At 39.9% G+C, this 25,338-nt stretch overlaps 1 protein-coding gene across 1 annotated transcript in view; it reads right to left on the reverse strand.

The window, feature by feature from the left end:
• Positions 1-8,993: 8,993 nt before the first annotated feature.
• The window catches only part of LOC120460771 (5-hydroxytryptamine receptor 3A), a 37,941-nt gene continuing 21,596 nt past the window's right edge, over positions 8,994-25,338 (reverse strand). Inside the window, exons 5-9 of the mRNA XM_039649106.2 lie at positions 24,734-24,906; positions 24,525-24,649; positions 15,496-15,706; positions 9,713-9,868; positions 8,994-9,590 (exon numbers count right to left, since the gene is read on the reverse strand). Coding sequence (XP_039505040.2) covers positions 9,262-9,590; positions 9,713-9,868; positions 15,496-15,706; positions 24,525-24,649; positions 24,734-24,906 — 994 coding nt within the window. The 3' untranslated portion in view covers positions 8,994-9,261. The remainder of the gene's footprint in view (positions 9,591-9,712; positions 9,869-15,495; positions 15,707-24,524; positions 24,650-24,733; positions 24,907-25,338) is intronic.

Consider the following 25,338-nt stretch of genomic DNA (forward strand, 5'->3'; position numbering starts at 1 on the left):
CAGTAGTCCATCACCCCTTCATCTCACAGTGGCCTGGTGTTGTAAAAGACAGCCATTGGCATGGATGAGTACGTCAACTCACTAAAGTGTTGTTTCAGTATGTCATAGACAAGATCGGGAGTTGCGTCAGTAGACTTATGTCGTAGAGTAACCCTTAATACATCTCTAGCCTTTGCCCTTAGCTTAGCTAATATCTCCTGTAGCTGCTGGTGTACTGGGACATTACTCTTACGAAAATATGCCCCTACCATTTCCACCCACTCCCGGACAGAACACTTATCACTGCTGTCACCCCTATAAATAGGCGGCTCCTTAGCATCAGATTGCATTACTCGCCTAACACCGGACAAATTAAACTCGGTTGCTGTTCAGGCTGTGAACACCCCTTTTTTTCAAATGTGTTGTGTACTGTTACATCACTATTGCGTTGTAGCTGGTCTGCAATAGACTGGCCAATTTGGCTGGCTAACTCTGTAATGAGGGCTCACTAGAGGCATCATCACTAGAGGCTGATGTGGTACGCTGCTCACTTGGGGAAAGACTGCGGGGAAACTGGACACGACTAGAACACGCCCTGGGCGTTCTCAACCCACCCACATCAGGCGTCTGAACCTCGTCCTTGAATAACATCCCCCTCCCAAACCCCACAGTATCATACACATCACGATCAAGAACCCCCGTACCCACTGGCATATTTACTGAGTCTATTATGCAATACTTGGGTGAAACAATGCAGTCTCCACGGCGATCGAAGTGGCGTCGATACTCGAAGAATCCAAAAGGTCACGGCACCAATGTAACCCGTCTTGTCTCTCAAGTAGACTCAAGAGGCACGGCCGGTCAAAATGCAGTTTATTATCTGCGGTCACAAACAAAATGGCAATGAGTGCTGCGGGACATCAGGTTAGCATCTCAGTCAAATCCTGCATTGTTCTGACTGAGGTAAAACTTGCGCGGCGCAAGTCCCCGCTCTGATGACGTCACACGCACACACTGCACTAACCCGACACGCAGGCAGAATGAACCCAAAACAAAACTCCCAGTAATACAGAAATAAATATTTTTGGGTGGAATTCATAAGTATACAAATAAACATGCTACATGTACCTCTGCTGCTTGTAAACGGACTCTTTTGAGGAGACAGTGGTTCTCTTTCCTTCAGTGATTCTCAATCAACACTTAATTAATCACTTAATTATCTAATAAACTAATTAACACTACTTCAGTGTTACTTTAACACTCTGTAAAATGGGACCATATTTGCTCGGTGCGGTGTTGATTTAACAGTGGGGGTTTTACTGTGTAGTTGATTCTGAAAAAAAAACTGTTTGTGTTCGCTACAGAAAATCTGAAAAAGTTTGGGACAACACAAGGTTGAATCATGCTTTTACTGCAAATGCCAATAATGGCTCATTTGACCACATCCAAGTCCAACCAAGCAACGGTTTCCCCCTGGCCTTCCACCAAACAGCCGATTCACAGGAAAGATCAGAACAGGTGATTGATATTTGCCAACTCTTTATTTCAGTGAGGTATGAATGGAACCATAATAAATAATGATCATGAAGGGAACAATAGTGCATTTAATCATGTTATGATAGCTGCTTGCAGAACAACAGTCAGTGTTCTCAGATTACACATACTTTTCTATGTAAGACAACATACTCATCATTGGAGAGTTGTGTACCTTAGATTTCGCCTGAAGCACATCTATACCAGATAAAGCTGTGGTTGGGATAGGAATAATGTCCTCAGTTTATTGAAATTAGTTCATGGAGAGAGCGGAAAAAATCTAACAAAAAAAACTTTCTACTTCCAAAATTAGGCTAATTAGACAATTAGGCAATTATTTCCCACAGCCCACCAGAAACCAGGGTCATAACAAGAAATCAAGTCACAAGAAATGTGGGCCAAATTTAAAGAGACTATAGAGTTATACAATTAGCCTGTTAGTTCAAGTCTTCAGAAGCAATGTTGACATATGGTTTGCCTTGTTTTCATCCCCAAGCGTTTTAAATGTATAATATATGAACTTTTTCCAATAATTGCCAGTCTTTTACAGATGACATGCAGCAAACAGAGCCGATCTGAGAGGTTCTGTTTAAACTACAGTGAAGTGAACGACCCAGCTAGCAGGGAACGTTCTCGGAACATTGGCTAACATTCTCTATTTGGTTAATGTTTTAAAGAAATATTCAAAGAATGTTTTAAGGATGTTTTCTCATTTCAAATAATGTTTCTATAAGGTTAAATGTAAACTAAGATATAATGTTTTAACTGTAACATTTTTAGGATGTTTTGGGAAAGTTGTTGGGATAAAAGATTATACAATGTTCCATAATAACAAAGGAGGAACATTGTTAAATCAATGTTCGCAAAATGTTTTGAGGATATCACTGAGGCCTGAGATGACGGAATGCATTTTATAAAACGTTCTTGCAATGTGACGTGTTAAAGCAAGAACGTTATCCTACACAGCAAAAACTCCAGTGTTAAATTTACTCTCCTGGGAGTTTATTTGACTCCACACTCAAAGAGTTAAAGTGTTCAAATATGAGTGTTACAATTAATTTGATAATTACGTTATTAATTGTGTGACGTTTGACCATTATTGAAGACACCTGATGTTAACAAGCAGAATCACTAATGGAGAAAATCTAATTTTGTCACCATTATGGTGATTAGTGTTTGCTTTAGTTGGGCTCTTGACCCTTGAATTATTAACTTTAGATTTTGTTTGGCTGTAATAATTGAGTTGTAACTGCCACATGAACAAAGAGAATGATGTTCAGGTGGTGATGGATATGTTTAGCCGTAATCATCATTTGGCTTGAACCAATAAACATAATTTACAATTAGTAGATGCTTTCAGCCAAAGTGACTTACAACAGAGGACTGCAATTTAGATAATTAGGGTTACCTTGTTGATTACAGCAGCCTGGTGATTCTACAGCATACGATTTGTAGCATTTTCTATAGAATCATAAATATTAATATTTCTGTTCAGAAGATTTAAGTCACATTTAAGATTTTTTTATTAAGTCATACGGACATCAAGATTCAGCCTGTGAATCTCAACAATGGTGACAATAAAAAAACATGTTGCAGTGCATTCTGGGTGCCACCAGTCAAAACTCATTCATGGTTCCCATCATTCATTGCAGTATGAATAAATTATGATCTGAACTGTCCTTTTCCTAATTAAATATTTAATTTGTCACCATTGTTGAGATTCATACACTCATGCTTGATGTCTGTTTGTACCTACACATTTTTTAAAAATTATTTTATCAGAACAAGTTTTAAGAAATCTTTTAGAGTATATTGAAAATTCTGGCTCTTATGCTGTAGAATCACTGTGATGCTGCAATCGACAATATAAATATAAGTCAGAGATTAAGCTCTAAATTAGATTTTTGATTCAGGTAAAGTTACGATTATGTCAAAACATAACCAACATCTTCAGATTACCTTTCTCTTTGTTCAACTGACAATTATAACTCAGTTACAACAGCCAAACAAAATCTAAAGTTAAAAATGTAAGGGTCAAGAGCCCAACTAAAGCACACACTAATCACCATAAGGGTAACTAAAAAAATAGTGATTTTCTCCTTCAGTGATTCTGCTTGTTAACATCAGGTGTCTTCAATAATGCTCAATCATCACTCAATTAATCACTTAATTATCTCTTTAACTTTTATCACTGGAGTTTTTGCTGTGTTCCTTTTAGGAGAACATTCTGGGGACAAAAATAAAACTACCCACTGGAAACATTATTAGAACTCTGTGGTAATGTTCCCAGAACTTTTTTAGAATAAAACATTTCTGGGGAGGTCGGAAACTATAAGTAGTCATAGTAGTCATCTCCATGTTTAGAATTATCCCAGAAGTCTAGATCATTAACTTTACAAATATCGGTCTAGGTGACACTAATAATGATTATGACATAAATTATGTAGATGCTTTGAAAAAAACAAAAAAACAAAGCAGAATAGGTCTAGGCGGTAAGCAAAGGCCACTTTGCTCTGTTTGTCCTCTTCTCTTTTATCCAAGTTCTCCAAAAAGTTTGCTATTTTCTGGAGGAAAGCCACCTCTTAAGCCAGATCACCAGACTTTGTTGTAATCACACCTGTATCTGTAAATGCATACCGTATTACTCATGTTATTGCAATGTCCATCTATTGAGCTTTAATTAAAGGGGTTGCATTTCATTTCTGTGCCATTACTGTAATCAAAATGAGTTGAAAAAATGATTCACTAAACATGTGCAGCACTTTTTCACTAGAAAAAAACACATTTTTTTTTACCACTAGTTTGGTATAATAATAAAGGCCTGTCTTAAAGTTGCCTTAAAGAGCTTGTTGCATGTTTGTTTCTTTACGTGCATGAACAATATCTGGGCCAGCCTAAAAAACATTATTTTTTTGTTAGTGATTTGAGCAGAATAAGCACAATTCATGACTGCTGTTAGATTTTAATCCTGATACTGAAAAATAATATTGTTAATTAATTATGCAGATTTTGATCTATTTCCCCATTTTAATAGATCAATAAACAAACGCCATCGCACACTTGTAGGCCATAGGTGCGTAGGAAAGGAAGACCAAGAATGACAATCTGCAATTAGGAAATCCCGCACACTATACTTGCAAATAAAACTTTAATTTAGCAGCAACGTTTCGGTCTTAAGACCTTCATCAGACATATACAAATTTCTACAAACTTATCATATTTAAAATACACACATGACCAATCAACACAGCTCCATCTGTGATCTGTGATCACTTAAGCTCATTGAGAATCTCTAATTTACAACATGCCATCAACAGTAACAGCACGTGATTGTACACAGTTACAACCTACTTGGAACCATTATACATGAAAAATAAATAAATAAATAAAAAATAAATAAATGTAAAAATAAACACACACACACACACACATATATATGATTTATTTATTTGTTATTTATTATTTTTATTTAATTTTTTAATATTATACATGTATGTGTGTGTATGTGTGTGTGTGTGAGTGTGTGTGTGTATGTATATATATATATATATAGGAATATATAATTTATTTATTTGTTTATTTTTTATATTTATTATTTTTATTTTTTCATGTATCTGTGATTTTAACCAGCGCCAAAAGACCTCCCAATTTCATCAATAGTAGGTACACTTCAAACATATTTAGGTCAAATACTGCATAATTTAACCTTATTTAAAATTATGTGAACTATTGTTCACTAATTTAAGTTTTATTTGTCTGTAAGGCAGTATTTCGTGGTGTATTGTATTAAAATGCTCATACTTGATAATTAGCATCTTATTTCAAATAGTACAAACTATTTTCACAATTTTATGTTTTATTTAACTGTGTAAGCAAGTATACTGTATTATATTAAAATGCTTATACTTGATAATTAGCATCTTATTTCAAATAGTAGACTACAAAATATTTTCACTAATTTTTGTTTTATGTAACTGTGTAAGACCATATTTCGTGGTTTATTAGATTAAAATACTTGATAATTTAACAGCTTATTTCATAGCTATTATTCACTATTTTATTTATCGGTGTAAAACACTTATTGTGATGTATTATATTGTGTTGTATTAGATTAAAATACCTGATAATTTAGCATCTTATTTCAAATAAAGAACTATTATTAACTGTTCACCTCTCTCCGGTCTCTCACGCTCGTTGTCACCTGAATTCTAGAACTACACTTCCCTTCATTCCCCTCTGCTATCATTGGATTCCATCCCTGCCTGGTTCTCCCATTCAGTCTCATCACTCCCACCTGTTAATCATTATCCACCCTTTATCTGGACTGTTCAGTTGTCTGTTCATTGCGAAGTCTTGTTTTGCCATGCTGCACGTTGCTACGTATTCCCTTGGTTCATGTCAGGGATTCCTTGTTTATTACCTGTTTGAATAAAGTGCTGCAGATGGATTCGACTGCCTCCTCTTCACCTTTACAGCACCATTATCCAGACGCATAAATATCTCCTCATTAAGCCTAACACATGTTTAAAACTTACTTTAAAGTACTTTTTAAATTTAAAATCTTATTTCATTTAATCAGTATTTATATGCATTTATTCAAGTACAATGCTTTTATTATTAAAAAATATTTCTGACATTTCATCTGCATTTAAGATTCTGCAACTATCCAGATAGACGCATAACTATCGCCTCATTAAGTTTAACACATGGATAAAGCTTACTTTTAAATACCTAATAAACTTAAAGCTATGGTATACGATGTTAAAAATTGGTCGAGACGGTAGGGAAGTTTTAAAAAACTCATCCCGCCCCTCCACACACACACACCCATCCCCTCTGTGTTACCTGATCCCTGAGCTATGTCACGTTTGAGTTCACGTCAACGCAAGACTAGCAACACATGAAATGTTCTTCTAAGGTTTTGAGTAATTGTTATTGCAGCGCATCTTGTTCAAATTCCGATCGTCTCGAACAGAAACCGCTAGGCATACTGAAATATATTCAAGCACTTCAAGAAATAATTACTTTGACCCGCGACCGGCGATGCTAAACGGCTAACATTGCCAATGCCAGCCGGCAGCATGAGCATGTTGTCAAACTGATAAAAAGCTATTTATGTAACACACGTCACAATATAAAAGTATAAATAAATGTTTACCTGCTCAACAAAAATCATCCGTGTCAGCGTCGGTTTTCAGTCCCAGATCACCCTGAAGCTTCCTCCCAACGGTCAATAGTGGACCCTATATTTATCCTTCTTAGAGTCAGAGATGTTCACAAGTCATTTTTTAGAAGTCCAAGTCAAGTCTCAAGTCTTTCAGCTCGAGTCCAAGTCAAGTCTCAAGTCTTTGAGGGGCAAGCTCAAGTCAAGTCTCAAGTCTTTTGCCACGAGTCCAAGTCAAGTCTCAAGTCTCAAGTCTTAAATTATTAAGCATTGTCTAATTAAATATGTGCGAATGTGCATATATTTAAAAAAAAAAAAAAAAACGAAATCTGAGTAGCCTATTAGATAAAGCCAGGTTTAAAATAATTGTTTCATTGTGTTCACATCATAGATGGCGGAAAAAATAGATATTTATGGATATCTACTTTTGTTATCCTGTAATCAGATAGCCTTAAGTAGATTTTCGCCATGTTTTTGGAAAAACAATGTTACATAAATCAAGCTAGGAATAATATATTTACAAATCCATCTGTAAAGTCTTCATAATAAAACTAGGTACAAGACTGGAAAGTTTGGTGTACATAGGTGCTACTGAAGTGGAGATTTCAGACTTGGAGTTTCAGAGAAAAGTCATTTTGAGAAAACGCAAAACGGGCTCTAAAGATTTCACTCTAAAGACATCAGCCAATGAGATTGCTCATTTAGAGTTAAATCCCCCCTTTTACTTTAGTGATTGGTTGCTGATTAGAAGGAAATGACCATATTTGGATCCGACAACATTGTACAGGAGAGAGAGAGAGCTTTCTAACAGTGTCTATGATGACGTTGCAGATGATTTACAATGCCAACTTTTGTTGAATTTATGAAAAATCTACAGACGCAAAGTCGTTTATTTTTATCCATTGCTGATACGACGCTACTTAGCTAGCTACCATAGACTGTCTGTCAGCTGCACTTGCTCATGTAAGGAGGGAGCGGGGTTTGGGTGCGGTTGGATTGAAGACCCGAGCGCCAGGCGGAGTTTCAAGTGGAGCTGGTGATTGGATGAGAGCAGTTGACCAATGTAAGCTGTCCGGCCGGACGGCTTACATTGGTCAACTTCTATGAGGCTGTACAGCCAATAGAGTGAATGGATTTTTTTCATTCTTTTTTTTATTCATATTGTTAGGATTGTACTATATAACCATAACCAGCATATAAACAAGGATATTAATAATGAACAATCTTTGTATACCCTAGCTTTAACATCTTGTTAATTTATTTGATAAGCTTTTTGTCATCAATGCAATTTCTTTAAACTCTTTTCATTCTCTCCCGCAGACATCGCTCATCCATCCGAAATCATGGCCGCGAATCCTCTGTTCATAATGGGCTCTATGCACGGCGTTATTTCCGGTGAAGCATTAGGGATGCTCGATAACTTCCGCCGATCATAGAGTCCAATGCAATACCGAGAATGTATATTGAATTTTATACTCCATAGTTATACTAATCAAACGTTAGTCACAAAAACAGATAAAACAGACACCCCTCGTTGTGTTTATGCTTCTTTTTAAAATTATATTAAATAAACATAACTATATATAAAAATACATCTAAACGTATGTACGTTTCGTTTCAAAGACGGGAGGACAGCAAATATTGAAGACTCTGCCATAATCCCGTTTTCTCCGGTTTTCCTCCGCTTTAATCTACACAACCGGAAATGGACGAGCATCCTTACGTCAAATGCGGAACTTATGAGTGCATATAGCCCATTTCATCATTCTGTGGATATTATTCTCAATAATAAAAACTTCCCCATCAAACATTCCTAAGAGTTACACAAAGCAGATTGGGGCGTCATAAACTCAATCCGGAAACACTCACGTTCACAAAAAACAGCCAATAAACTGTAATATCTCTCATGGACATATCCTGTCATAAACACCTGTCAAAACCATCAATCAAGGGGGTCATAAGTCATTTTTTTGACATAAGCTACCCTATATAGACTACTAAGAGTGATCAGCCTGCAACATTCAAAGTTTCATGCCAGAAATATGTAAACTTCCTGTTTCAAGCAGCCTATATCCTAGTTGAATTGTATGTGATCACATAATGTTTCATTCACTTCTTTTATATTGCATTTTACACCAGATGCTAAATAAACAACAAATTACACTAAACTGGCGTAAAACATGATGATGAAACATGGAAAGGTTTAAAAAACATGAAATTTTTTTTTATTTAAAACTTCAATGTGTAATAATATCAATAAAAGTTTGAGCAACAAATACACTACTAGGAGCCTTCTATCCCAAATCCCCTTTAAACACATGACGACATATTTTAATTTTCAACATAAAAACAATAAAAGCAAAAGCCTTTATTGATGACACAGTTAATAAAATTCCTCAAATGTGTAAATTAATATGTACAATTTATTATATTGTTAAATAAAATAAAAAATATACGCAAAGGCAAAGGCAACACTAAATTAAATTCTCTTTCTTGGAAATCGCATACAGAAATTATGTAGATCCAAATCACCAATGTCAATTTTACAATAATCAAATCAATATGTTATTTCAAAATTTAAAAAGTTAATAATAAAAACTGTCGTTGTGATAATGAGAATCATACCCATACGGATAATAAGGAGGATCATAGAAATCTTCGTTAACCCATAATTCCTTCTTTTTTTCTTTGCACAAGTCTGTTCTGGTGATAATTACAACAACGATGATATAAATTATGTCAATGAATAAAAAAAAACAGAAACAGATTTTATCCAAGCCATCCACAAAAGACTCGTTGCTGCTTGTCACTTCCGCTTTTTGGTCAATGTTTTCCAAAAAAGTGACTACTTTTTGGAGGGAAGCCACTTCTGAAGGCAGATCGCTGGACGTTTTTGTTGCAATCACCCCAGCATCTGCTAATGGGAAAAAAAAAAATATATATATATATATATATATATATATATATATGAGTGCATGAACACACTACAAGTTGGTATCAAGCTATTAATGGTAGCTGTATTTAGTATTCTCTTACCTTCATCCTGACCCAGGCTCACAGTTTTTTTGTGTTTTTTATTGTTCTTTGAGCATTTCCAAGACAGGATTGTGTCATTCAACGTCAGACGTGTCAAACAAATAGACACCATCATGCTGAACACCAGATTGACCAGACAGAAGCAGAAATGATAATCTTTGGAGCAAAATACAGAGCAATTAATAATTTAGCATTGTATAAAATAGCAACATTGTTTCGGCCCAGCATCTGGCACTCATGGGATGCGGATCTGGCCCACATGCAGCGTGGAATGACGGCCCTTGGGTGGGCCACAAGCAGGTCATGGCAATGCCACATTTCAGACAAGAGCAAAGAAATAAACCAGAACTGGACTTTATCTGAGACACAAAATCTGTGTATATTAAAGGCGCTCTATGCAAGATCTGTACCTTAATATAACAGCTTCAAAGTTGTTTCGGTGGTAAACAAAGTCATAGTAGGGCGAATCATCCTGGTAATAAAGCTTGGGGGAGACGCTGCCGGAAAAAACAGCCATGCAAGTTTTTTTCACAATCCACAAATGCTTTATCTGTACCTGTAATTTCATGCACAGCGAATCACGTGACTTTTGAGACTGTTGTTCCGCGGTCTTGATTCAAAAATGCACACAAGCCGATCTGTTGACAAAACTTCCAAGGATGCAATATGGCGTCTTCCTCCAGAGGACCGGCCTTTGAGCTGAGTCTTTCAAAGAGCTGGATTCATTTAGTTTTCTGATTTTCGAGACAACTGAAGTCTAAACATTTGTCACTAAATATCGTATATATATAGTAAAAAAGTGATAGGTGACTAAGGCTGGGATCGAACCCTGGTCTTCTAGACATCTGAGCTGCTTCTTTACCTCTGAGCTATTGTGGATCTCAAACAGCAGATGGACCCAAGGGCAGAAGAACAACTTGAATATTTAAATGGTTGAACAAAAGGTGTCTTTACTGAAGAATCCAACTTTAAAAGGTACAACAAAAAAAGGAAGCCGAGCTTCCAGAGAATAAATCAAAGAAACAAAATGTTACAGACTTAAGCTTCCTTGGCAAGAAAACTACAGGCATGGTAGGCTCAAGATTGAACACAACTGTGAGAAAGAGACATACTTAAATAGGCCAATACAAACAAGCTAATGAACCACACAGGTGGGATAAATCAAATAGTAATGAGTGATAACAATTACAGAAGCTGAGCCACCTAGTGGCTGGGAGAATCATTACAGCTCAGCACCAACTAGAGGCAGGGAGAGTCATTACAAGCTGGAGCCTTACAAAAACTAAACTTCTTTTTTTATTCTTCAACGTAAAATCAGAGTAGGCTATATATCCCCCCCCACACACACACACACACACATTTTAATTGGAGAATAATATCATTTCAGCAATTACCTATATGTTTGCTTATTTTTAAAGAAAGGATGAATGCTTCTACATAATTTAACAGACAAAGTAAAAGATTTTCTTTCAAAAGAAGTCACAAGTATTACCCTCACGTAAACAATTCCCAAGCAAACCATTACATGCAAAAGTTTGAGAATTGCCTCAGTCGCTCCTTTTGAGGTGAATCAGATTAATTTGTAAGTGTATCAAGAAAGAGTTAAATAGAAAAAGTGTGTGGGGGGATATTATTTCAACTAAATAATGAGACTGAATGATATAGCCTACTCAATTCAAGGCAATGGTTATTACAAAGCAACCACAACATGAAAACCACTTTAAATTGAGGTAAACAGATTTGGGTGAAAAAGGGCATTGATCAGTTACAGAAGCGAGGCAAACAGTTACAGAAATAATTTAAAGACTTTGTAAAGCTGTCCTGTTATCCAAATGGTTTTCTTAAATAGGCTGTATACTCTGATTATACGATGGAGAATAAAAAAGAGGTTTGTTTTTACTCTTTATTTGTATACGATATTTAGTGACAAATGTTTAGACTTCAGTTGTCTCGAAAATCAGAAAACTAAATGAATCCAGCCCTTTGAAAGACTCAGCTCAAAGGCCGGTTAGCGCCCTCTGGAGGAAGACACCATATCGCTTCCTTGCAGGTCATGTGAGTAGTATGAAGCTGCAGACTCGGAGACCTGCATCTACAGTCCCCCTGCACCCAGAGTCCCGCATTCTCAGACCCCTCGTTTTTCGAGACAGCGCCTCCTATCAAATTGTATCGTATAAAACGTGAGTAGGCTATCTTCAATTTTATTTAGCGATAGCCTACTCGCTTGATTTATTTTTTTAATAAAACTAATTTAGCTCATCGATACAACATAGTCCATTGAATATTTGTAAAGTTAGTTTGTAACAATGTTTTTTCATCTTATTTTTTCATCAGTGTACAATAACAATAATACACCATACATCGATGGAGTTGCCCCTGCCGAACCCAGCAACATCATTTTATGATTATGCAAAGCGACATATAAATGAGTTTTTTAATGCAATTGAAGACTAAAATAATGTCACGAACACAGTTTTTTCTTCCTTTTTTCTTTACAGCAAGATGATGGTTAGGTGATCATTAAATAAAGTACGGAATTGTTTATTATGGGTGTTTTGTCTATTCTGTTTTGTTTTGCTTCGCATTCAAAATATCAAAAAACAGATTTTGTAATGTTAGCATGGTAATGTTAATTAGACCATTATAGGTTGAACTGAAAGAAAAATTGGAATTTGAAAAAACAAAAAACATTGCAGCAATATAATATCACATACTATTTTTCTGAAGATAGTTCAATCTGTAATTGTATCCCTTCCATCAGTAACAATTATTAATTTATTTTGCACATGCATTAAGCAGGGAATGCAAATATTTATTGGATAATTTATTTGGAGACCGTCATATTGCATCCTATTGTTTTTAATTGCATTTGGATAACCGTGCGCTGTACTCTGTGTGCGGGTGTTATTCGATCTTTTGAACAGCAGGAGGCGCTGTGTTCGAAACACGAGGGGTCTGAGAATGCGGGACTCTCGGTGGGGGACTGTAGATGCAGGCTCCGAGTCTGCAGCTTCATAATGTTGGGTCATGTGGACAGATCGGCTTGTGTGCATTTGTGAATCAAGACCGTGGAACAACAGTCTTAAAAGTCACGTGATTCGCTGTGCATGAAATTACAGGTACAGATAAAGCATTTGTGGATTGTGAAAAAAGCCATGTGAGTAAGGACAATTGAGTGTGTGGATATCTCGCGTGCATTTGTGGATCGCTGTGTGTGTGTGTGTGTGTGGATCTCTTGTGTGCATCTGTGGATGTGTGTGTTAGGATCTGTCACGTGCATTTGTGGATGGATTTGCATGTGTGGATCTCTTGCGTGCATTTGTGGATGTCTCATTCCTATTTTGAACACGCGCAAAGCTGGATTTTTCCCTCTACAGATGCACGTCAGTAAACTAGGAAATTAACTTGCGCTCCCTGGGCGGATCGGCGCAAAAAGGAGGCGTGTTTCGGCACAAACCTTCCCTGGTGCTATTTTACACTTCCAGAACACAATTGCGCCACTGATCAGAAAAAAACTGGTCTAAAGTCAGTGGCGTGTTGCGCGTTGTTCATAATGCTATTTTAAGCGCGCATGCTTGGCCATAATTTAGTGGGTGCACAGCACGCATACACTTTGATTCTCTCATCAACACAAATGCAGCAGTTTTTATTTTTGCAAATCATGCATTATAACAAGGAAAAATATTAAAACATGAGGGAAATCATTGTGGTTTACATGAAGATGAAAAAACCTTATTACCCATTTTTTAAGGCTAATTGTAGTACTAAAGGATCAGACCTGTTTGCCCAATAGTGGCAAGAAACATAAGTATATAATGTTTAACCGACGCTGTTGTGCGAGGGTTTCTCCAACCAGATCTCACGACCAAGTCGTACGAATTCGACGAATGATTAAAAAGTGGCTAATTCGTAACAATTCATACGACCTCACTCGTACGAATTAATACGATTTTGCTAATTCGTACATATTTTACGAATTGGCCAATTCGAATGAATTCGTACGAATGACCTACCCCTGACCCCGCCCCTAAACCTAACCATCACGTGGGTTTAGACAAATCGTACAAATTAGTACGAGTAAGGTCGTACGAATTAGTACGAATTAGACACTTTTTAATCATGCGTCGAATTCGTACGAATTGGTCGTGAGATAATGTTGGTTTCTCCCATCCCCAAACAACGTCACTTCTCTATCTTTCACTGTCCTGACAAGAACGTCGGTCTCATCGGCTGTGAACGCTCCTGGTAAACCCGCCGTTATAATAACAATCTGTCATGCAACATGCGCACCTGTTCTTAAAGGGTATGTTGGATGGCGCTCGGATTGGTTTATTTTCACGTTACGCCCAAACCACACCTATGAATAATGAAGCTACTTCAGACCAACCTCTTTTAGATTTGCACCAGGCGCAAGAGGCATTTATCCCGCCGGGAAAATAGCAACAGCGCCGGGACCCGCCCACAAAGTTACTTGCGCTTTGCGCTTTGACACTTGCGTTTCAGATCGTTAAAATAGGGCCCAATATCTCACATAATTATTAGGACATATATAAGCCTAGACTAGAGGTTGTAAATAGTGTCATTGAGCACAATTTGCCAACCATTATGATAAATTGTAATAATGCAATGTTATGAAATAATGCGACATACAGTACATTTAACTTTACTGATGTCATCTGACATTTTGTAATGTTTACATTACTATCAAAAAATACAAATGAAATTATACATTAGTCCTACACTCTAGGCTATTTACTTGTGATTTAGCAGAAATCATGTAAAAACGTTATAAGCCAGCAAACGCGAGACTGTTCGTTTTCTCACACAAACCGCTCGTTTCGTGTCTTAGGCCATCAATGTGTACTAACATTTACGAGTCATTAAATCATGTTTAATTTGGACTTCTCTGTGCATGCCTTTTCACGTGGACCCCATATACCTCCATTATATGACTGACAGACAAGAACGGTTTGACCTAAGAATATCAAAATTGAAAATACCGTGGAAACAAAGACACCTACATCTTGGATGCCCTTGAGGTAAGCTAAAACATATCAAAAATTAATTTCAAAGTGAACTATCCCTTTACTAAGGGAAAGAAGAGAATAGAAAAAGAGACGAGCAGAAACACAAGAACTATAACTGATTTCAGACCAGAGCATGTGAGCGGAGTGGAGCTTGGAGCCAGTGGGGAGCGCGAGTGGGCGGATCTTGGCGCAGAGCGGCATTTTTAAAAGTGGGCGCAGAGCGGCATTTTTAAAAGAACACCACAAGAAAACTCCACGTCTTTCTCCGCCTGACTAAAGTTGCTTGCATTCTATTCAGCATCCCCAAGCGGGTCTGCGAGCACAGAGAGGGTTTTCTCCGCTGCTGGCCTGCTTTCAAGAAACCACTGCATGTGTCTGAAGCCTCAGACATTGTCCAAACTTGCTACGTGTAGTTACATTTTTGAGGAGGTGCGCATGAGGCTACGGCGAAGGGTACGCGGTATGGTACGCCATACCTACTGCGCGCACTTGTCGTGACTGTTTTCCAAGATGGCTCCTGTCTGTGTACACGAAGTGAACTGTCTTTATAAAGTATCTAGGGCCGTCATCCCACGCTGCATAGTGTATTGTCGGATGCAACTTTCATTTTATGCCAACTTTAAATACATTCAACACAACGTGTAAATCTGCGTAAAGTATGCAACAAGGCCATTTCTATTATACTGCATCACAATATGACTGCTGCCCAGGACACACTGAAAGGTGTGCAAAAGGCTTGTTTTTTTTTCCACTTACGAAGGATAGGGCTACATCGTCCACCACTGCTTAGGTGATCATTGAGGATGAGGAGGAACATGGTGAAACTCAGGACTAAGGTGACCTTAAGGCTGTTGCGTTCTCCTCCTTGAACTGGCAGAGAAAAAGTTACCAGGTCAGCCAGCATTATTAACACACTGGGCAGGATCAGGGTCACAACAGCACTGAAAGGACTGATGGATAAAGAGACCTGTTAACAGACAGGAGAAAGAATACATATCAGTTTAATAATTATGTCTTCACTCTAAACATGCACAGATGAACACCTAACAAAATTATGTGTACTGAATTTTTTTAAAAAAAGTACTTTTAAATCCTCAAAAGTTCCTCTGCAAACCAAAAAATTTTTCCCACTCTGAAGTAACAGCAAAGCAGTAAGTAAAAACGTTAATTTGCCAGTGTTATTAGGCATGTGGTAATAGGCAAAGAAAAGATAAGGCAATTGTATAATAAGGCAAAGAAAGCAATAACAATCTCAAAAGACTGGGCCATCTGACCAATCATAGCAGAGTAGATCAATCACAACAGACTGGGTCATCTGACCAATCAGAGCAGAGTAGACCAATCACAACAGACTGGGTCATCTGACCAATCAGAGCAGAGTAGACCAATCACAACAGACTGGGTCATCTGACCAATCAGAGCAGAGTAAACCAATCACAACAGACTGGGTCATCTGACCAATCAGAGCAGAGTAGATCAATCACAACAGACTGGGTCATCTGACCAATCAGAACAGAGTAGACCAATCACAACAGAATGGGACATCTGACCAATCAGAGCAGAGTAGACCAATCACAACAGACTGGGTCATCTGACCAATCAGAACAGAGTAGACCAATCACAACGGACTGGGCCATCTGACCAATCAGAACAGAGTAGACCAATCACAACAGACTGGGTCATCTGACAAATCAGAACAGAGTAGACCAATCACAACAGACTGGGTCATCTGACCAATCAAAGCAGAGTAGACCAATCACAACAGACTGAGCCATCTGACCAATCAGAACAGAGTAGACCAATCAAAACAGACTGAGCCATCTGACCAATCAGAGCAGAGTAGACCAATCACAACAGACTGGGTCATCTGACCAATCAGTGCAGAGCAGACCATTCATAACAGACTGGGCCATCTGACCAATCAAAGCAGAGTAGACCAATCACAACAGACTGGGTCATCTGACCAATCAGAGCAGAGTAGACCAATCACAACAGACTGGGCCATCTGACCAATCAGAGCAGAGCAGACCAATCACAACAGACTGGGTCACCTGACCAATCAGAGCAGAGTAGACCGATCACAAAAGACTGGGGCATCTGACCAATCAGAGCAGAGCAGAGTAGACCAATCACAACAGACTGAGCCATCTGACCAATCAGAGCAGAGTAGACCAATCACAAAAGACTGGGCCATCTGACCAATCAGAGCAGAGCAGAGTAGACCAATCACAACAGACTGAGCCATCTGACCAATCAGAGCGGAGTAGACCAATCACAATAGACTGGGCCATCTGACCAATCAGAACAGAGTAGACCAATCACAACAGACTTGGCCATCTGACCAATCAAAGCAGAGTAGACCAATCAGAGCAGAGTAGACCAATCACAACAGACTGGGCCATCTGAACAATCAGAGCAGAGCAGACCAATCACAACAGACTGGGTCATCTGACCAATCAGAGCAGAGTAGACCAATCACAAAAGACTGGGCCATCTGACTGATCAAAGCAGAGCAGAGTAGACCAATCACAACAGACTGAGCCATCTGACCAATCAGAGCAGAGTAGACCAATCACAATAGACTGGGCCATCTGACCAATCAGAACAGAGTAGACCAATCACAACAGACAGGGCCATCTGACCAATCAAAGCAGAGTAGACCAATCACAACAGACTGGGTCATCTGACCAATCAGAACAGAGTAGACCAATCACAACAGACTGGATCATATGACCAATCAGAGCAGAGTAGACCAATCACAACAGACTGGGCAATCTGACCAATCAGAGCAGAGCAGACCAATCACAACAGACTGGGTCATCTGACCAATCAGAGCAGAGTAGACCAATCACAAAAGACTGGGCCATCTGACCAATCAGAGCAGAGCAGAGTAGACCAATCACAACAGACTGAGCCATCTGACCAATCAGAGCAGAGTAGACCAATCACAATAGACTGGGCCATCTGACCAATCAGAACAGAGTAGACCAATCACAACAGACTGGGCCATCTGACCAATCAAAGCAGAGTAGACCAATCACAACAGACTGGGTCATCTGACCAATCAGAACAGAGTAGACCAATCACAACAGACTGGGTCATCTGACCAATCAGAGCAGAGTAGACCAATCACAACAGACTGGGCAATCTGACCAATCAGAGCAGAGCAGACCAATCACAACATACTAAGCCATCTGACCAATCAGAGCAGAGTAGACCAATCACAACAGACTGGGCCATCTGACCAATCAAAGCAGAGTAAACCAATCACAACAGACTGGGTCGACCAATCAGAGCAGAGTAGACCAATCATAACAGACTGGGCCATCTGACCAATGAGAGCAGAGTAGAGCAATCACAACAGACTGAGGCATCTGACCAATCAGAGCAGAGTAGACCAATCACAACAGACTGGGCCATCTGACCAATCAAAGCAGAGTAGACCAATCACAACACACTGGGCCATCTGACCAAACAGAGCAGAGTAGACCAATCACAACAGACTGGGCAATCTGACCAATCAGAGCAGAGTAGACCAATCACAACAGACTGGGTCATCTGACCAATCAGAGCAGAGTAGACCAATCACAACAGACTGGGCCATCTGACCAATCAAAGCAGAGTAGACCAATCACAACAGACTGGGTCATCTGACCAATCAAAGCAGAGTAGACCAATCATAACAGACTGGGCCACCTGACCAATCAGAGCAGAGTAGACCAATCACAACAGACTGAGCCATCTGACCAATCAGAGCAGAGTAAACCAATCACAACAGACTGGGTCATCTGACCAATCAAAGCAGAGTAGACCAATCATAACAGACTGGGCCATCTGACCAATCAGAGCAGAGTAGACCAATCACAACAGACTGAGCCATCTGACCAATTAGAGCAATAGTAGACCAATCACAACAGACTGGGTCATCTGACCAATCAGAGCAGAGTACACCAATCACAACAGACTGGGTCATCTGACCAATTAGAGCAGAGTAGACCAATCACAACAGACTGGGTCATCTGACCAATCAGAGCAGAGTAGATCAATCACAACAGACTGGGTCATCTGACCAATCAGAGCAGAGTAGACCAATCACAACAGACTGGGTCATCTGACCAATCAGAACAGAGTAGACCAATCACAACAGACTGGGTCATCTGACCAATTAGAGCAGAGTAGACCAATCACAACAGACTGGGTCATCTGACCAATCAGAGCAGAGTAGACCAATCACAACAGACTGGGTCATCTGACCAATCAGAGCAGAGTAGACCAATCACAACAGACTGGGTCATCTGACCAATCATAACAGACTGGTTCATCTGACCAATCAGAGCAGAGTAGACCAATCACAACAGACTGGGCCATCTGACCAATCAGAGCAGAGTAGACCGATCACAACAGACTGGGTCATCTGACCAATCAGAGCAGAGTAGACCAATCATAACAGACTGGGTCATCTGACCAATCAGAGCAGAGTAGACCAATCACAACAGACTGGGTCATTTGACCAATCAGAGCAGAGTAGATCAATTACAACAGACTGAGCCATCTGACCAATTAGAGCAAAGTAGACCAATCACAACAGACTGGGTCATCTGACCAATCAGAGCAGAGTAGACCAATCACAACAGACTGGGTCATCTGACCAATCAAAGCAGAGTAGACCAATCACAACAGACTGGGTCATCTGACCAATCAGAGCAGAGTAGATCAATCACAACAGACTGAGCCATCTGACCAATTAGAGCAGAGTAGACCAATCACAACAGACTGGGTCATCTGACCAATCAGAGCAGAGTAGATCAATCACAACAGACTGAGCCATCTGACCAATTAGAGCAGAGTAGACCAATCACAACAGACTGGGTCATCTGACCAATCAGAACAGAGTAGATCAATCACAACAGACTGGGCCATCTGACCAATCAAAGCAGAGTAGACCAATCACAACAGACTGGGTCATCTGACCAATCAGAGCAGAGTAGACCAATCACAACAGACTGGGTCATCTGACCAATCAAAGCAGAGTAGACCAATCATAACAGACTGGGCCACCTGACCAATCAGAGCAGAGTAGACCAATCACAACAGACTGAGCCATCTGACCAATTAGAGCAGAGTAGACCAATCACAACAGACTGGGTCATCTGACCAATCAGAGCAGAGTAGACCAATCACAACAGACTGGGTCATCTGACCAATCAAAGCAGAGTAGACCAATCACAACAGACTGGGTCATCTGACCAATCAGAGCAGAGTAGATCAATCACAACAGACTGAGCCATCTGACCAATTAGAGCAGAGTAGACCAATCACAACAGACTGGGTCATCTGACCAATCAGAGCAGAGTAGATCAATCACAACAGACTGAGCCATCTGACCAATTAGAGCAGAGTAGACCAATCACAACAGACTGGGTCATCTGACCAATCAGAACAGAGTAGATCAATCACAACAGACTGGGCCATCTGACCAATCAAAGCAGAGTAGACCAATCACAACAGACTGGGTCATCTGACCAATCAGAGCAGAGTAGATCAATCACAACAGACTGAGCCATCTGACCAATTAGAGCAGAGTAGACCAATTACAACAGACTGGGCCATCTGACCAATCAAAGCAGAGTAGACCAATCACAACACACTGGGCCATCTGACCAAACAGAGCAGAGTAGACCAATCACAACAGACTGGGCCATCTGACCAATCAGAGCAGAGTAGACCAATCACAACAGACTGGGTCATCTGACCAATCAGAGCAGAGCAGAGTAGACCAATCACAACAGACTGGGTCATCTGACCAATCAAAGCAGAGTAGACCAATCACAACAGACTGGGTCATCTGACCAATCAAAGCAGAGTAGACCAATCATAACAGACTGGGCCACCTGACCAATCAGAGCAGAGTAGACCAATCACAACAGACTGAGCCATCTGACCAATCAGAGCAGAGTAAACCAATCACAACAGACTGGGTCATCTGACCAATCAAAGCAGAGTAGACCAATCACAACAGACTGAGCCATCTGACCAATCAGAACAGAGTAGACCAATCAAAACAGACTGAGCCATCTGACCAATCAGAGCAGAGTAGACCAATCACAACAGACTGGGTCATCTGACCAATCAGTGCAGAGCAGACCATTCATAACAGACTGGGCCATCTGACCAATCAAAGCAGAGTAGACCAATCACAACAGACTGGGTCATCTGACCAATCAGAGCAGAGTAGACCAATCACAACAGACTGGGTCATCTGACCAATCAAAGCAGAGTAGACCAATCACAACAGACTGGGTCATCTGACCAATCAGAGCAGAGTAGATCAATCACAACAGACTGAGCCATCTGACCAATTAGAGCAGAGTAGACCAATCACAACAGACTGGGTCATCTGACCAATCAGAGCAGAGTAGATCATTCACAACAGACTGAGCCATCTGACCAATTAGAGCAGAGTAGACCAATCACAACAGACTGGGTCATCTGACCAATCAGAACAGAGTAGATCAATCACAACAGACTGGGCCATCTGACCAATCAAAGCAGAGTAGACCAATCACAACAGACTGGGTCATCTGACCAATCAGAGCAGAGTAGATCAATCACAACAGACTGAGCCATCTGACCAATTAGAGCAGAGTAGACCAATCACAACAGACTGGGCCATCTGACCAATCAAAGCAGAGTAGACCAATCACAACACACTGGGCCATCTGACCAAACAGAGCAGAGTAGACCAATCACAACAGACTGGGCCATCTGACCAATCAGAGCAGAGTAGACCAATCACAACAGACTGGGTCATCTGACCAATCAGAGCAGAGCAGAGTAGACCAATCACAACAGACTGGGTCATCTGACCAATCAGAGCAGAGCAGAGTAGACCAATCACAACAGACTGGGTCATCTGACCAATCAAAGCAGAGTAGACCAATCATAACAGACTGGGCCACCTGACCAATCAGAGCAGAGTAGACCAATCACAACAGACTGAGCCATCTGACCAATCAGAGCAGAGTAAACCAATCACAACAGACTGGGTCATCTGACCAATCAAAGCAGAGTAGACCAATCATAACAGACTGGGCCATCTGACCAATCAGAGCAGAGTAGACCAATCACAACAGACTGAGCCACCTGACCAATTAGAGCAATAGTAGACCAATCACAACAGACTGGGTCATCTGACCAATCAGAGCAGAGTAGACCAATCACAACAGACTGGGTCATCTGACCAATCAGAGCAGAATAGACCAATCACAACAGACTGGGTCATCTGACCAATCAGAGCAGAGTAGACCAATCATAACAGACCGGTTCATCTGACCAATCAGAGCAGAGTAGACCAATCACAACAGACTGGGCCATCTGACCAATCAGAGCAGAGTAGACCAATCACAACAGACTGGGTCATCTGACCAATCAGAGCAGAGTAGACCAATCATAACAGACTGGGTCATCTGACCAATCAGAGCAGAGTAGACCAATCACAACAGACTGGGTCATTTGACCAATCAGAGCAAAGTAGATCAATTACAACAGACTGAGCCATCTGACCAATTAGAGCAGAGTAGACCAATCACAACAGACTGGGTCATCTGACCAATCAGAGCAGAGTAGACCAATCACAACAGACTGGGTCATCTGACCAATCAAAGCAGAGTAGACCAATCACAACAGACTGGGTCATCTGACCAATCAGAGCAAAGTAGATCAATCACAACAGACTGAGCCATCTGACCAATTAGAGCAGAGTAGACCAATCACAACAGACTGGGTCATCTGACCAATCAGAGCAGAGTAGATCAATCACAACAGACTAAACCATCTGACCAATTAGAGCAGAGTAGACCAATCACAACAGACTGGGTCATCTGACCAATCAGAACAGAGTAGATCAATCACAACAGACTGGGCCATCTGACCAATCAAAGCAGAGTAGACCAATCACAACAGACTGGGTCATCTGACCAATCAGAGCAGAGTAGATCAATCACAACAGACTGAGCCATCTGACCAATTAGAGCAGAGTAGACCAATCACAACAGACTGGGTCATCTGACCAATCAGAACAGAGTAGACCAATCACAACAGACTGGGTCATCTGACCAATCAGAACAGAGTAGACCAATCACAACAGACGGGGTCATCTGACCAATCAGAGCAGAGCAGACCAATCACAACAGACTAAGCCATCTGACCAATTAGAGCAGAGTAGACCAATCACAACAGACTGGGTCATCTGACCAATCAGAACAGAGTAGACCAATCACAACAGACTGAGGCATCTGACCAATCAGAACAGAGTAGACCAATCACAACAGACTGAGGCATCTGACCAATCAGAACAGAGTAGACCAATCACAACAGACTGGGTCATCTGACCAATCAGAACAGAGTAGACCAATCACAACAGACTGAGGCATCTGACCAATCAGAACAGAGTAGACCAATCACAACAGACTGAGGCATCTGACCAATCAGAACAGAGTAGACCAATCTACATTAGTGTCATGTCTGTCTTTTCGCCTGATTGAAATGCATGATGCCTCGCACATAAAACACATAACTTTATTCCCAATCATAATAAATATAATTATTTTGGATGAAAAATGTTCTCAGAACTGTGCACTGTATGTTTATTGGCAAATGCAGTTACTCAGATCTGCTTTTTTTTTTTTTCTACTTGCATATATGTAACTGATTTCATTGCATTACAATTTAATCCAATATTTTTAAGTGTGAAAATGTTTCACCAACATTTTTTTGTAAATCATAGTAAAACGTCATAGTAAATTATAGTAAAAGGTTCTCAAAAGGAGGGGTTTAGAGAGACAGAATCCTTTATCGAAAAGTTTCTGACACAGCTGATGTTGGAATGTATATTATAAGAAAATTGTTTTTGAAAAGTGTTTTCGACTTTGTTGTTAACCTATTGTAAGAGACCTCCAAATCGAAAATAGGAACCTTTAAAATAGCACAATAAGCAGTTCAATTCACTCCCATTCACATCATAGATAACACACGTCCCCCCCAAATTTCTAAATCTAAGTTTTGTCCCCCCCACTATTTCCCAATGTAGGATTTTGTTTCGCATTGCTTGCCTATCTCTGCCAATTTTGGAGTCTCCCAATTAATCCATTCTGCAACTTTTAAACACATAATTCAATTTTGAAAAACGACCGGTATTCTTCAGCTGTCGTCAGTCGACCATGATCGCGTCTAGGTGACACGGATAAATGTACGCATCAATATGTTCCTGGGACTTCTGTAGTTGCACGGGATGTGGAAGCGCGCAAGAGTTCCAGAAATGTACAAAGTGCCCTGGCCTTGAATGACATGGTAAGGAAAATAAGACTAAACCAAAATTAAACAACCAACCATTTTTATGTCTATGACTAGCTTCTAGCTTTCTGCGGCTTCTCTTTCAAGGTAGTGACGAAAGGCGCTCTGTAGCGCTGTGTGTTCGTGTTCGGCTACGGTAGAAACATGACGTCACAATATGGCGGCCTTCATAGAAGGGGGTGCCCATGGTTATGTAGATATAAATGTCTCATTCAAAGGTAATAAAAACATTACGGTTTATTAAGTAAGTTATTTATACACCACTAAAAACATAGTTATGGATATCATATTGCATTTCTGTTAATAGATACTCAAAATTTTGACACATTGCACCTTTAAAACAGCTCAAACATGCATTTTAGTCTGGGACTCGTTTAAGCCTTGTCTGTGAAACCATGCGTAGAAGTAAGAATCTGAAAGAAGTCAGTAGTTACCGAGAGATAGCTGCTGTTTTGAAACGATTGGTCTTGTTCTATTATCACACTCAAAGTCTCCCACTCTCCTTGAATGCCTCCAACAATCGATACGTTAGGTGGATGGTTGAAGTTAACCTGACATTCTGTAGATCAACACAAGCAAAAAAATATTTAGCCGTTTAGCACTTATTCAGATATAATTAATTCTCTTAAAAGTGTTCTCTTACTGCTTTGGTTCCATCCATTGATAGCCACAGAACATTCTCCATGCACAAAGGGGTAGTTGAAAAGGTTGATATCATTACAGCTCACGGATATGAACAAGATAGCACTATAGTCCACCAATCCGTCCCGGTTCACCTGCACATCATGAGTGTAAGGCTTCACGGTTACATCTATCCTGAATTCATAAAGAAAGAATATGACTTTCATCCATCCGGAAACCAATGATGAGTCTGTTGTCATTTTTAGCTTTGGTTCATCTGTACACACAGCAAAATCAACTCACAACATTTGGTTCCTCTAAACAGAGAGTTAAAGTAACTCTGAATCAATCCTTGTTCAGATTAGGGAGATAATAAAGTGATTAATTATAGTAATATCAGCGTTTAATTGTATTTTTTTATTTTTTTTTGGGGGGGGGGGGGGGGGGGGGTCACATGTTTTGTTCTGTGCTTACTTATACTACGCCCTAAAAGTATGTACTCTTTTTGTGAAGAAAAAGTACATACTTTTGAGTGTGTATAGCAAAAGAGTAGGCAAGCTTTGGGACATACTATCACGTCATCTTTATTGGACGGCTCTGTCGCGTGCTGCGTGCATCCTGTCACGT

Source organism: Pimephales promelas, chromosome 3 (assembly GCF_988280905.1).
Source record: "Pimephales promelas chromosome 3, fPimPro1.hap1.1, whole genome shotgun sequence".
NCBI classification, from domain to species: Eukaryota; Metazoa; Chordata; class Actinopteri; order Cypriniformes; family Leuciscidae; genus Pimephales; species Pimephales promelas.